This window comes from Schistocerca americana, chromosome 3, assembly GCF_021461395.2.
Source record: "Schistocerca americana isolate TAMUIC-IGC-003095 chromosome 3, iqSchAmer2.1, whole genome shotgun sequence".
NCBI lineage: Eukaryota > Metazoa > Arthropoda > Insecta > Orthoptera > Acrididae > Schistocerca > Schistocerca americana.
The window spans coordinates 181743168-181756721 of record NC_060121.1 but is presented as its reverse complement, the minus strand read 5'-3'; the positions used below and the strand labels follow the sequence as shown (position 1 = coordinate 181756721).

The 13554-nt window shown below is 41.3% G+C and overlaps 1 protein-coding gene across 1 annotated transcript in view; it reads left to right on the top strand.

The window, feature by feature from the left end:
• Positions 1 to 6149, top strand: part of LOC124605959 — a 42780-nt gene extending 36631 nt beyond the window's left edge. The window contains exon 4 of the mRNA XM_047137922.1: positions 5895 to 6149. Within this exon, the coding sequence (XP_046993878.1) occupies positions 5895 to 5897 (3 nt within the window). The 3' untranslated portion in view covers positions 5898 to 6149. The remainder of the gene's footprint in view (positions 1 to 5894) is intronic.
• Positions 6150 to 13554: the final 7405 nt, after the last annotated feature.

Here is a 13554-nt window from a genome sequence, read left to right as displayed (position 1 = left end):
GTCTTACACCCTTCTTAATACGAGCACTTCGTTCTTGATCGTCCACTCTTATTATTCCCTCTTGGTTGTTGTACATATTGTATATGACCCGTCTCTCCCTATAGCTTAGCCCTGCTTTTTTCAGAATCTCGAAGAGCTTGCACCATTTTATATTGTCGAACGCTTTTTCCAGGTCGACAAATCCTATGAAAGTGTCTTGATTTTTCTTTAGCCTTGCTTCCATTATTAGGCGTAACTTCAGAATTGCCTCTTTCGCCCCTTTACTTTTCCTAAAGCCAAACTGACCGTCACCTAGCGCATTCTCAATTTTCTTGTAAGCAGCTTCGATTTATGAGCTGTTAAGCTGATTGTGCGATAATTCTCGCACTTGTCAGCTCTTGCCGTCTTCGGAATTGTGTGGATGATGCTTTTCCGAAAGTCAGATGGTATATCGCCAGACTCATACATTCTACACACCAACGTGAATAGTCGTTTTGTAGCCACTTCCCCCAATGATTTTAGAAATTCTGATGGAATGTTATCTATCTCTTCTGCCTTATTTGACCGTAAGTCCACCAAAGCTCTTTTAAATTCCGAGTCTAATACTGGATCCCCTATCTCTTCTAAATCGACTCCTGTTTCTTCTTCTATCACATCAGACAAATCTTCACCCTCATAGAGGCTTTCAATGTATTCTTTCCACCTATCTGCTCTCTCCTCTGCATTTAACATTGGAATTCTCGTTGCACTCTTAATGTTACCACCGTTGCTTTTAATGTCACCAAAGGTTGATTTGACTTTCCTGTATGCTGAGTCTGTCCTTCCGACAATCATATCTTTTTCGATTTCTTCACATTTTTCCTGCAGCCATTTCGTCTTAGCTTCCCTGCACTTCCTATTTATTTCATTCCTCAGCGACTTGTATTTCTGTATTCCTGATTTTCCCGGAACGTGTTTGTACTTCCTCCTTTCATCAATCAACTGAAGTATTTCTTCTGTTACCCATGGTTTCTTCGCAGCTACCTTCTTTGTACCTATGTTTTCCTTCCCAACTTCTGTGATGGCCCTTTTTAGAGATGTCCATTCCTCTTCAACTGTACTGCCTACTGCGCTATTCCTTATTGCTGTATCTATAGCGTTAGAGAACTTCAACCTTATTTCGTTCATTACATCTGTTTCTCATTTCGCTTGAATTCATTTTACCTATAAACCTGTCTTTCATTTAAATTTTCATCTGCTTTATTTTGACCGTAGTGCAGTCTGTATTATATTATGTTTTAAATGTTGGTATGACGATTACCGTGCAATAGAGATACACATCCGGTAGCAAATATACATTTTTCACACCATTGCACAAATATAGATTATTTCGTCTTTTTTTAGCAGATAGGTTGGAATCTTCATATAACTGAATCTTGTAATAAATAAATATAATTAACTTCATATTCACAAAAATTCCGACTGGAAAAAGAATAGTATAAAGAAAAAATGAAAGAAATAAAAAGTTCACATGGTGATTCAAATGACGTGACAAAGGAATAGGAATAAAAAATTGCATTTAAACCAATTAATTGAAGAGAGAGTAATGTTGTTGTTGTTGTGGTCTTCAGTCCTGAGACTAGTTTGATGCAGCTTTCCATGCTACTCTATCCTGTGCAAGCTTTTTCGTCTCCCAGTACCCACTGCAACCTACATCCTTCTGAATCTGCTTAGTGTATTCATCTCTTGGTCTCCCTCTACGATTTTTACCCTCCATGCTGCACTCCAATACTAAATTGGTGATCCCTTGATGCCTCAGAACATGTCCTACCAACCGATCCCTTCTTCTGCTCAAGTTGTGCCACAAACTTCTCTTCTCCCCAATCCTATTCAATACTTCCTCATTAGTTATATGATCTACCCATCTAATCTTCAGCATTCTTCTGTAGCACCACATTTCGAAAGCTTCTATTCTCTTCTTGTCCAATTTACTTGTCTGAAGTAAATTAGGCATACAGCTGCTACTGGGAGAGAAACATGATCGAAGTAATTTCGATAAAGATTTAAAAGTACAGGAGTTAGTGCACGTGACCCGATTCGAACTCTTTTTAACGCTATTAAGAGCCACACAAAGTTCCTAATTTTGTTTCGTTAATTACTCGCAAAGAGGGCCCACCAGGGTGAATAGCTGCAGTGTGTGATACCTGGGATCTAGACCTACATCACCGTACAGATAGTTTCAAAAGTCGACCACACCGCTGTGACCTCTCCTCGTAAGCTTCACAGCGATAGTTTATTGTTAATACAATATACAGAAGAAGTTGGTATGATTTTCTTATCTTTTGTGCACGTATACCGAGATCAGAGATGCGGTCTGTGCACTCGCTTTAAACTCGCAGCGGGGCCTGTGACGTCACCTCCCAACCCGCTGTGTGTCCAGCGACTGGACTCTGGAGTCTCTGCCTCAGCCCCTTTAACTGAAAACTCATCACTTGAGCCTGTTGTTGCGTACAAGTGAATTTCACTAGCGTAGAGGAAGGACAAGTACACGAGTACGCAGTTGTAACTAAGAACTCGCTGCATTGCCACTACACATACAACCGTTCGCCATGACTAAGAATTCATCTCTGATTTCTAGCTGGTATGCTTTAACAAAGGTCAAGAAAATTATAGAAACTTAATCTGTATTCTGTGTTAACAATAAACTACCACTGTAAGGCTTTGTGATATTCTTGTTTTTGCTTGATACATCTGAAGTAAATTAGGCATACAGCTGCTACTTGGAGAGAAACATGCTACTTCCTCAAGTATACCAGCTAGCTACTGTTTGTCTCCCATTCTTACTTCAAATTTACGTCTGTAAATAATAAGTCCGTTCATGGTATATTACTGTCTCAACTGCTGCTTCACAACGAACGCTGCTACTTGGCGTGTGCTAACAGAAGTTTCCAAAAAAATGGTTCAAATGGCTCTGAGCACTATGGGACTCAACTGCTGAGGTCATTAGTCCCCTAGAACTTAGAACTAGTTAAACCTAACTAACCTAACGACATCACAAACATCCATGCCCGAGGCAGGATTCGAACCTGCGACCGTAGCGGTCTTGCGGTTCCAGACTGCAGCGCCTTTAACCGCACGGCCACTTCGGCCGGCCAGAAGTTTCCAGTCACAAAATATAGGCACTGAGATAAGATGTAGAAAGAGTGTCAGCGAGACATGTTTTTAATATTCTTTTGAGCTAGTAGGGATTTCCAATATCCCACATAGCTCCATTCTTGACCCTAAACAAGGAGACAAAATCAATCTGAAAACTAATTTTGTGGCTTCTATTATGACTATGTGAATCCCAGTGCAACTGAAACTGATTTTTATTATCTTCAACAAAAATCTTTAAAGAGTAAATGCAAATATATTTGTAAGTGAGTATAAGAATTTGGAGATCTTTGAAAAGTCTTCTGCATGGTGTACCTTTGTCTACTTTACACAATATTCTTACTACTTGCTTTTGCCAAACGAACACTTTATTTACTTTATGTTCACTTCCTAAATGGTAATTGCGTAAGAAAATATGGAATGAAAATCTGGAAAAATAAACCAACACTCACGTGTTTATGATTTTTTTAAATTTATTAAATTTTCTCATTTTAGTTATTTGTGTTTTAATTAGTGTGTCTTTTACAACTTTATTAGAATGTAATGTTTTAGGTTATACTCAAATTCGAAAGGGTCCAAATAAGGTCAATGAAAAATATCTCTGCTGACTTTGCACACTGAAGAATGCTCCTTGATTATTTTACCTATGTGTTAACTCCATTTTAACGTCTTATCCAGTTGGATCTCAATACACTTTACACAATGTGTTTCATTCAGTATATGACCATTAATGTATAGTTCTGGTGTTAACAGGGCATGATTGATTTTTTGAACTTTCATTAGATGATTAGTAGTGAGTTAACTCGTAAACTATTAGCCTTGAAATATTCACAGACCTGTTCAGCAGCCATCTGAGCTGTCACTGCTAACGACGAATTTGGACATGTGATTGATAGACGTATGTTATCAGAATTTGTTACAGTTCTTGTACCACCCTTTAAAGTGACTGGAAGATTATTTACGTAGGTCATGAAGAAGTATAGTCACAGTCACTGACCTTCTGGGACTCCACCTATTATGTCCCCCCATTCTGAGGTCAGTTTCGTGGCTGTCACGTTCTGTCAGTGATACTGTCAGCTTTCCGTGACCTGTCCATGTAAAGGGTGCGATATTAATAACGTAACTCTTCACTTTTCGTAGAAGAATTTTCTGCTCCATACAATCAAAGGGGTCGACAAGACCACAAAATATAACAGCAGGATAGATTTTTTGTTTACCTTCCCAGACTGAGTGGTGTTCTATTGCCTTCTCTGTGGAGAATCCTTTATAAAACCCATTCTCAGAGACACTTAACAAGTTCTGCTCGGTTAACCCCTTCACTATCAATTTGTCTCTCTGAGTGACAGATACAAATATATAATCGTTTTAATTAGTGTCGTGGCAGTAACAATGTAAAAATTATTTCCCACTCTTTCGTTTTCCAGCGCAGTGAGAAGTGGGACCTCGGTTCAAAATAGTTCAAATGGCTCTCAGCACTATGGGACTTAACATTTGTCATCAGTCCCCTAGACTTAGAACTACTTAAACCAAACTAACATAAGGACGTAACACACATCCATGCCCGAGGCAGGATTCGAACCTGCGACCGTAGCAGCAGCGCAGTTCCGGACTGAATCGCCTAGAGCCTCTCGGTCACAGCGGCCGGCGGGATGTCGGTACCTCGGTGTTTCAGAATAAGACTGTGCAAAAACTACAAGAATACAGAAAAAAATAAGCACTCGTCAATGGATAGGGCCGCTCTCCAAGTTCGCGAATCACATTACAGGTGCTCAGTAAGGGTACCGTCTGTTACGCGACGAATATCAGTATACGCATGCAATGCATTGATACCAATTTCCCAAGAAGGCGAGGTAGTAGCCCGCTTCGCAAATCTGTTTGGTGGGTTGCTTATGTGCAGACGCGGACTTATTCCGTGCGACGATACGGAGCAACGGGTTAACAATGGAACTTGAAGACAATACAACCCATAGGCGGAATCTATAATTATAAAAATTCTGCAAACCATTAGGAGGCTCCCCTTTGCCAGTGGGACATTGATACATAGCAGTAAAGTGCAGCAAAATCCCACTGGTTCCCTGATAATCCATAACAGGACACCTACAATCCTAATGGTAGTGGAAAAGTTAAACTTTCTATCATACACCTGCCGCCTCGAACACTTTTTATGGCCGAGCGGTTCTAGGGGCTCCAGTCCGGAACCGCGCTGCTGCTGCGGTCTCAGGTCGAATCCTACCTCGGGCATGGATGTGTGTGATGTCCTTAGGTTAGTCAGGTTTAAGTAGATCTAAGTCTAGGGGACTGATGACATGAGATGTTAATTCCCATAGTGCTTAGAGCCATTTTCATTTTTTTTTTACACTTTTTACCGTCTTCCATATACTAGGTATGATTGATGTGACAAATAAATCTTTATTTTATACAAATGACACATTTGTTTATTCTTGTACAAATGAACTGGAATATGTGAATATGGATGGACGTGAGTAAGATGTTTCCTTAACAGTGAAGAATATGTATTGGCGCGCTTCGTGTTACGCAGCCACTTAAAAACCACGCACACGTCGATACAGTGATTGTGAGACACACGAGTCCAGTAGGAACCCGGATGGAAAGCGTTTCGCTTCTGAAAAGCTCTTAGGACTCTGCTCTCCAGTAAATAGGAACAGTTCATGCAACTTCATAACCTCTACAAATGTTTAAAAACACTACAGTGTGTACAGTAAGCGGTAACGTTGTTAACAGAATATTCATCATGAGGTTCATCAGTTCGTTTCTTTGTGCAGTGATGCGGAAGAACGAAGGCCTATGGAGGGAAACACAGCCGCCTCATCACGAAACTTCCTACTGCCTGAAGCCACAGACGCTCAACACCGCAGGAGAGGTGGCTGTACGTGAAGTTTACGCTTTGCCTGCATACTGCTGCAAGTTCCACGACGCTTAACATAAATTTAAGCTGTTGTTGTGCTTGTTTGAATCTGTGTAAGTTATCGCTGTTTGTTCGTTTACTTGCTTTATAAGAATAAATACGTGTTATGGGATTTGTTTCTTCATTCTACAGTATAAATGATTTACTTTCCATTCCCTGTTTTTTCCTAACATGTTTACCTACTTTCTGACCACATCCATACTAGAAATGAGCAAATGTTTTCCTTTTCCGTAATCTACGTTGAATATCCCTTTAAATATAAACATAATTTATATTAATCCGTGAGAAATCATGCCACCAATTTATTTCTAATTTGACGTTACGAAATGTTGTGTTACTCACTGAATCACATGGAAATTACACATTGTACCTGTTCATGACTAGTTGTATATTCAATTACTCGACCAAGTGGTAAAATTAAAAAGAAAGGTACTTAAAATGCAAAAAAAGAGACACTTTTCTCCCGGATTGCCACTGGAACACGCGAGGTCGAGATAGTGATGTTCGTAAAACTTATAATTTGCTCTGTTGTGGTATCAACACTTATTTTCTGAACTCCATACACAAATTGTTAGTGCATGTTGTCACTGACTCCAAGAAGAAGGAATGAAGGACGTTTTAGAGTTTAACGTTCCATCTACAATGAGGTCCTGTAGACATGGGTTGATTCTAAACTCGCTGTGACCACCAGGTCCAACTACGTTGATTATACCGTCAGAAGAAGAGTTCCTGCTCTTGGTCCACACAGTTCAATTCATTGAACACAGCAATACAAAAATGTCTGTTACAAAATGTCGCACAGTCATTATGTTGGGAAGGTAATACGTATCAAAGAATAGCAGCGCTGAATCAGATGTTCATCAAGTACCTTCTTTCAATGCGGTATTGCACCTCTGCTAAGTGGTTAAAGTGTAGGAACGGCTGCGAAGTTGCAGACGTATTTACTTTTATTTCCTACTCTTAGTCTGAGTGGTATGACAACCTGTTTCTTAATACTTTTTCTTATAAATAAACTAGACGCCGTCTTGATCGCTTAACTTTTTTAATATGGTGACCGATTTCGATCTTTTTACCAGATCATCTTCAGACCACCAGCCACAACGAGAGGGTTGCCATGCGCCACCACATCCGGCAGACATTCATTGTTTGAAGATGATCTGATAAAAAGATCGAAATCGGTCACCACATTAAAAAAGTTAAGCGATCAAGACTGCTTCTAGTTTATTTATAGTAACTACAGATCGCCGTTTCCCCATATCTAGTTTATTTATGGAGTTTTCTTAGGGCGTATTTGTTCACTTTTTTATTCAGTTTTCTGTATATGTTTCCGTTAACGTAGCAGATTCTTTCCGGGTTTTTTTTCGATATGACTTTCATGTTTGGAAAGGAGATGATACTTGCCTAGAAACTGATTTCATTCAGTCTCTCTATATTCTGGTCCTTTATTATAATTTGGCTTGAGACTGGATTTTGACATTTACAACCCACGACTTGATGTTTTAGGTTAAAAATTCTCTTTTCCAGCAGCTGAAGTTTTAAAATCTTGATATATAGTTGGAGAACTTTTAGCAAGCGGTTTGGGACGGCTTTCCACACTAGTATCCTCCTGTCTCCAGTGTCAAATGGTTTGACATACTCAATAAGCAGCAGATGTGTTTCTCTGTTAAATTGTACATGATTTTCAATTATCTGTCTGATGGAAAATGTGGTTTGAGCAGGGCTATTGTTTCTAAACCCAGCTTTTTTTCAAACAAGGTATTTTCTAAAATATTACTCCGAAAATATGTCTAGTGTTGAGTAAAGAAATCCCACTGTTTTCTGTGTATAAGGGTTATTATGGCGAATTATAAGGTGTTCGGATTCATTTCCTTAACCAGCGTTTATTGATGAAGAGAAGGATCCTAGATTTCATAAGAGGAGACACATACTTGTTATTTTACAATTTCAACGTGGAGATACATAGTAATAATACAGAAATAAATTTTGTCATCCCCTTTCACATGCTATAATTAGTGAGTAAGAGAAAACTCGTCTACAATTTGATTCGAACACTTCACTTTGGGTATTGCAATCCACAATCCGTCTAGTGCATTGACTGGCTTCCATATTGACTTGAAAGGAGATATGCGGTGACTCTGTTGTCCGTTCCTTGTTGACCATTGTCTGCCGGCAAGATGCAGAGGACGAAATATTGTTTAGATATTATTGCATTGCTAGTACGGAAAGATGTAACTGTGGAGGTCGATTGCAGGGGTTTTTCTCCACCATGTATAAGTGGTATGGATGCCACTGCCTGGACCAACTTGTCGTTCACCTTGCATTTCTCAAGTCGTCCGCACTCTACAGCCATACGGTCCTGTCTTGAATCTGCTAATGTACAACGGAATTACGAATGGACAGGCTGATGTGTAGCACTAGAGTTCTTTTTGAATTAATAGATTAAATACCTCCCATTAGAAAAGCCAGCAATTCAAAAAGAACGTAACACAATTCGTTATAACCTGTGCAAATGATTTTGACCTCAACATAATCATAAAATTATATTATAAATGTAAAACACCAAAGCAGAACACAACACATTGCTAGATATGCCTAACTGGAGAAACATTAACGACATAGGAAATAAGATACGTACCAGCAGTGTACCTTGGTACACTCATGCTCATAAATTAAGGATAATTGCAGGATGTGATGCCACGCAATTTGGCACTACACAAAACTGGCGCTAATAGCATAGAAACATAGGGAACACACACGACACAGATCGGTAAGTCCATGGTATTGGTGATAAGTTGAGAAAACCGTCCCGAAACACATGTGCTACAAAACGCCACTGTTTCCTGCGCATGCACCCCGACATCAATATGGGATATGAGGCACACGTATGCACACGTATACAGGCCGCACAACGGGTTGGCATACTCTGGATCAGGTGGTCGAGCAGCAGCTGGGGTATAGCCTCCCATTCTTGCTTCAGTGCCTATCGGAGCTCCTGAAGTGTTGCAGGGGTTTGAATATGTGCAGCGATACGTCGACCGAGAGCATCCCAGACGTGCTCGATGGGGTTTAGATCTGTAGAACAGGCAGCCCACTCCATTCGCCTTATATCTTCTGTTTCAAGGTACTCCTCCACGATGGCAGCTCGGTGGGGCCGCGCGTTATCATCCATCAGTAGGAAGGTGGGACTCACTGCACCCCTGAAATGGAGCACATACTTGTGCAAAATGGCGTCCCGATACACCTGACCTGTTACAGTTCCTCTGTCAAAGACATGCAGGGGTGTACGTGCACCAATCACAATCCCACCCCACATCATCAAACCACGACCTCTATACAAGTCCCTTTCACGGATATTAAGGGGTTGGTATCTGGTTCCTGGTTCACGCTAGATGAAAACCCGGCGAGAATCACTGTTCAGACTATACCTGGACTCGTCCGTGAACATAACCTGGGACCACTGTTCCAATGATCAGGTACTGTGTTCTTGACACCAGGTTTTACGGGCTCTCCTGTGACAAGGGGTCACTGGAATGCATCTTGCAGGTCTCCGGACGAATGAACCATATCTTATCAGTCGTCTGTAGACTGTGTGTCTCGAGACAGCTGTTCCAGTGGCTGCGTTAAGGTCCGGAGCAAGGCTACCTGTAGTACTCCGTGGCCGTCTGTGGGCACTGATGGTGAGATATCCGTCTTCTTATGGTGTTGTACACTGTGGACATCCCGTACTGTAGCGCCTGGACACGTTTCCTGTCTGCAGGAATCGTTGCCACAATCTTGACATCACACTTTGTGGCACACGGAGGGCCCGTGCTTCGACCTGCTGTGTTTGACCACCCTCCAGTCTCTCTAGTATTCTACCAGTCATAACGTTACCAATATGTGTTCTTTGAGCCATTTTCAACACGCAGTCACCATTAGCACGCCTGAAAACGTCTGCACACTTACTCGCTGCACCGTACTCTGACATGCACCAACACACCTCTGCGTATGTGGACTGCTGCCAGAGCCACCGTGCGACAACCGCAGGTCAAATGCACCGCATGGTCATACCCCGAGGTGATTTAAGACCGCAAACCGTCCACCAGTGCGTTGTTTCACCATGTATCAGCATTATCCTTAATTTATGAGCATGAGTGTAGAATCTCGAACAAAATTAATGCACTTTTTTAAGCCACAAGTATTCCACTAGCCTTTCGAATCAATAACAACATTGCAATAAAATTACGTTTGGACACCACTAGAACACCGAAATATGATAACCCAAGGGTATATAAAATCACACGTGGCACCTGTAATAGCCTTTACACTGGCGAACAGGAAGAAATTTTAACGTGGGATATAAAGAACACTTTAGAGAGAGCGATTATAGTTAGTCGACCTTCTTTCTATAGTTGAAAAATCAAAATGATACTGCTGATACGATCGAAAGTGCACTACAGATTCTGCACAGTATACCAAAAAATTTTGCAATGAACATTCTTGAGGGATTAGAAATCTATATTAAAGGAATATACAGAATTTTGACACAAATACTACCTTAAAACCGTTATCGAACTTTTATAACACAAAATGGCTAAATCGGAAGTGACATATGCAACAACCAATGGCAGTAACAAAACAGTCCACTAATGACGCAATATGGACGTTACATCAATCTAGGCCTGAGTACAAAACAGCTACTTTAATATGAATGACATTGGCGTCCATACCTGTTCTCACCAAAATTGTAGTTCCAGGTACTTGAAAATGGCGATAAAACCAAAACAGTCTGTCGTAAATAAAGACTACTAGTTATAAGCAGCTATTTGGTGTATCTACTCTAATAAACATATAGATGACTTTACCGCCCCATTGCGATACTTTAACCTACAATTCCCAGATTGAATGTACAAGCAGAACATCATCTCCGTAACTTATAATTCTAACCGATTGACAAAAATAGTCTTTATATTTCAGTAGAGGGTAATGTGTTCAAACTTACAACGACACGAAGCAAAACAATGTATGAGAGGTGCAATAAACAGCTTTCAAACAGTTGAACATTAGCAATCTCAAAGCATATATTTCTCTGCGCAGAAGCACGCGTCCTGCTAATGTAATCATGGAACATTCTTTATTTATAGTGGCAATATAATCTCACCACGAGAACTGAACTTCATGACAGAAAATAAATTATGCTGATTTCACCCAATTCCCTATGCCTTGTAGTACCTTCTCAACAGTACAGACATTTCTAGGACAAAGGCCGCTTGCTTCTCCACATCAGAACACGGGACAAAGCCTCCTTGGCTTTTCAATCCAGAATCAGAACAAAAACGTGGCAGAACAGTCATAATGGGTGTCTCCTCAAACCAGAAAGCTCACGTGGCTAACAAGCCCCGAACGAATTGTGTTGCACCAGGAAAAACCGACTCGTCAAAGACTTAAAACTGTGACAAAGAAGCTACTACAAAGCTTGTACCGACTGATCGGTGAGAGCATATCCACATATAGCAACTCTATTTCGACACACAGAAAACAAAACGTAACGTGAGAAAAAAGAAAGTTCTGAATGAACATACAGCTTTCAATCTTACAACTTCTGTTTCAAGACACTATGCATTCCATTTTCTTCTTTTCCAAGTTCTTTGGTGTCTCTGACAGTACTAGTGCCACAGGCAAACCTCATATTTTTCTTTTTCCTGAACATTCATTTCCTATCCAAATTTCTCCTTTGCTTCCTATACTACTTGCTCCACTAAATTACAAATGATTACGAGAAGTGTCTCAGACACGGAAGACATCATTGCCGCCGTCAACGTTTGTACTAATACGTCGCGAGTCTGTTAGGTGACTCGCAGCACAGAGCTAAGTACATTTTACAGGGTCGTACTCGAGCACAGTGGCGGGGAACGAACAAAAAGTAAGCAGTGTCTCTCTAGCTCACCATCTACACTGAGATGACAAAAGTCGCGGGATACCTCCTAATATCGTGTCGGACTTTCTTTTGCCCAGCGTAGTGCAGCAATTCGGCGTGGCCTGGACTCAAGTCGTTTGAAGTTACCTGCAGAAATATTCAGCCATGCTCCCTTTATAGCCTTCCCTGCGAAAGTGTTGCCGGTATAGGATTTTAGGCACGCACTGACCTCACGATTGCTTCTCATAATTGTGCGATGGAATTCATGTCGGGCGATCTAGGTGGCCAAATCATTCGCTCGAATTGACCAGAATTTTCTTGAAACCAGTCGCGGACAATCGTGACCCGATGAATCAGCGCACTACCATCCATGAAATGAATGGCTACAAATGGTCTCCAGGTAGCCGAATACAATCATCGGTTCAGTGGGACCACAGGACCTAATCCATTCAATGTAAATACAGTCCACATCGTTACATCTACATCATACTCCGCAAGCCACCTAATGGTGTGTGGCGGAGAGTACTTTCGGTACCACTGTCTGATCCCTCCAAACGTGTTCCACTCGCGAATAGTGCATGGGAAGGATGATTGTCGGTAAGCCTCAATATTGGCTCTGATTTCTCGAATTTTCTCCTCGTGGTCAATAAGCGAGTTGTATGTGGGGGGGGGGGGGGGGGAGGGGGGGGGAAGTAATATGTTGTTTGACTCCTCCTGGAAAGTGCTGTCCCGAAATTTCAGTAGTAAATCTCTCGATGATGCACAACGTCTCTCTTGTAACGTCTGCCAGTGGAGTGTGTTTAGCATCTCCATAACACCATAACGCTCTCTCGCAAGCTAAACGATCCCGTGATGAAACGCGCCGCTCTTCGTTGGATTTTCTCTATCTCCTGTATCAGCACTACTTGATAGGGATCCCAGACAGATAAATAATACTCAAGAATCTGGCGAACAAGCGCGTTATAAGCGACTTCTTTCGTGGATGAGCTACATTTCCTTGAGATTCTTCCGATGAATCTGAGTCTTGCGCGTACTTTTCCCGCTATCTGCTTAATTACGTCATTCAACTTAAAGTCGCCTTGGATAGTTACGCCTAGATACTTTACGGCTGGCGCTGCCTCCAGTTCTTTGTTATCAATAGCGTAGCTGCACAGTAGTGCATTTCTTTTCCTATGTTTGCGCAACATGTTACATTTACTTATATTCAGGGTCAACTGCCAGAGTCTGCACCATTCGTCAATTCTCTGTAGGTCTTTCTGCAAATTCTTACTATATTCTGGCGTTTGCTATTTTGGTACAGACAACTGCATCATCTGCGAATAGCCTTAAGGAGCATCCGACGCTTTGTACTAGATCATTTATATATATTGTGGACAGCAACGGTCCTATCAAACTTCCCTGTGCTACTCCGGATATTATCTTTACATCTGCCGATTTTGTTCCGTTAAGAGCGACGTGTTGAGTTCTATCTGCAAGAAAGTCTGGAATCCAATCGCAAGTCTGCTCCGATGCTCCGTTAGCTCGTATTTTAACGGAAATGCGGGACGGTGTCAGACGCCTTACTGAAATTGAGGAACACTGCAGCAGCCTAAGCGCCGTTGCCCACTGCCCTGTGGATCTC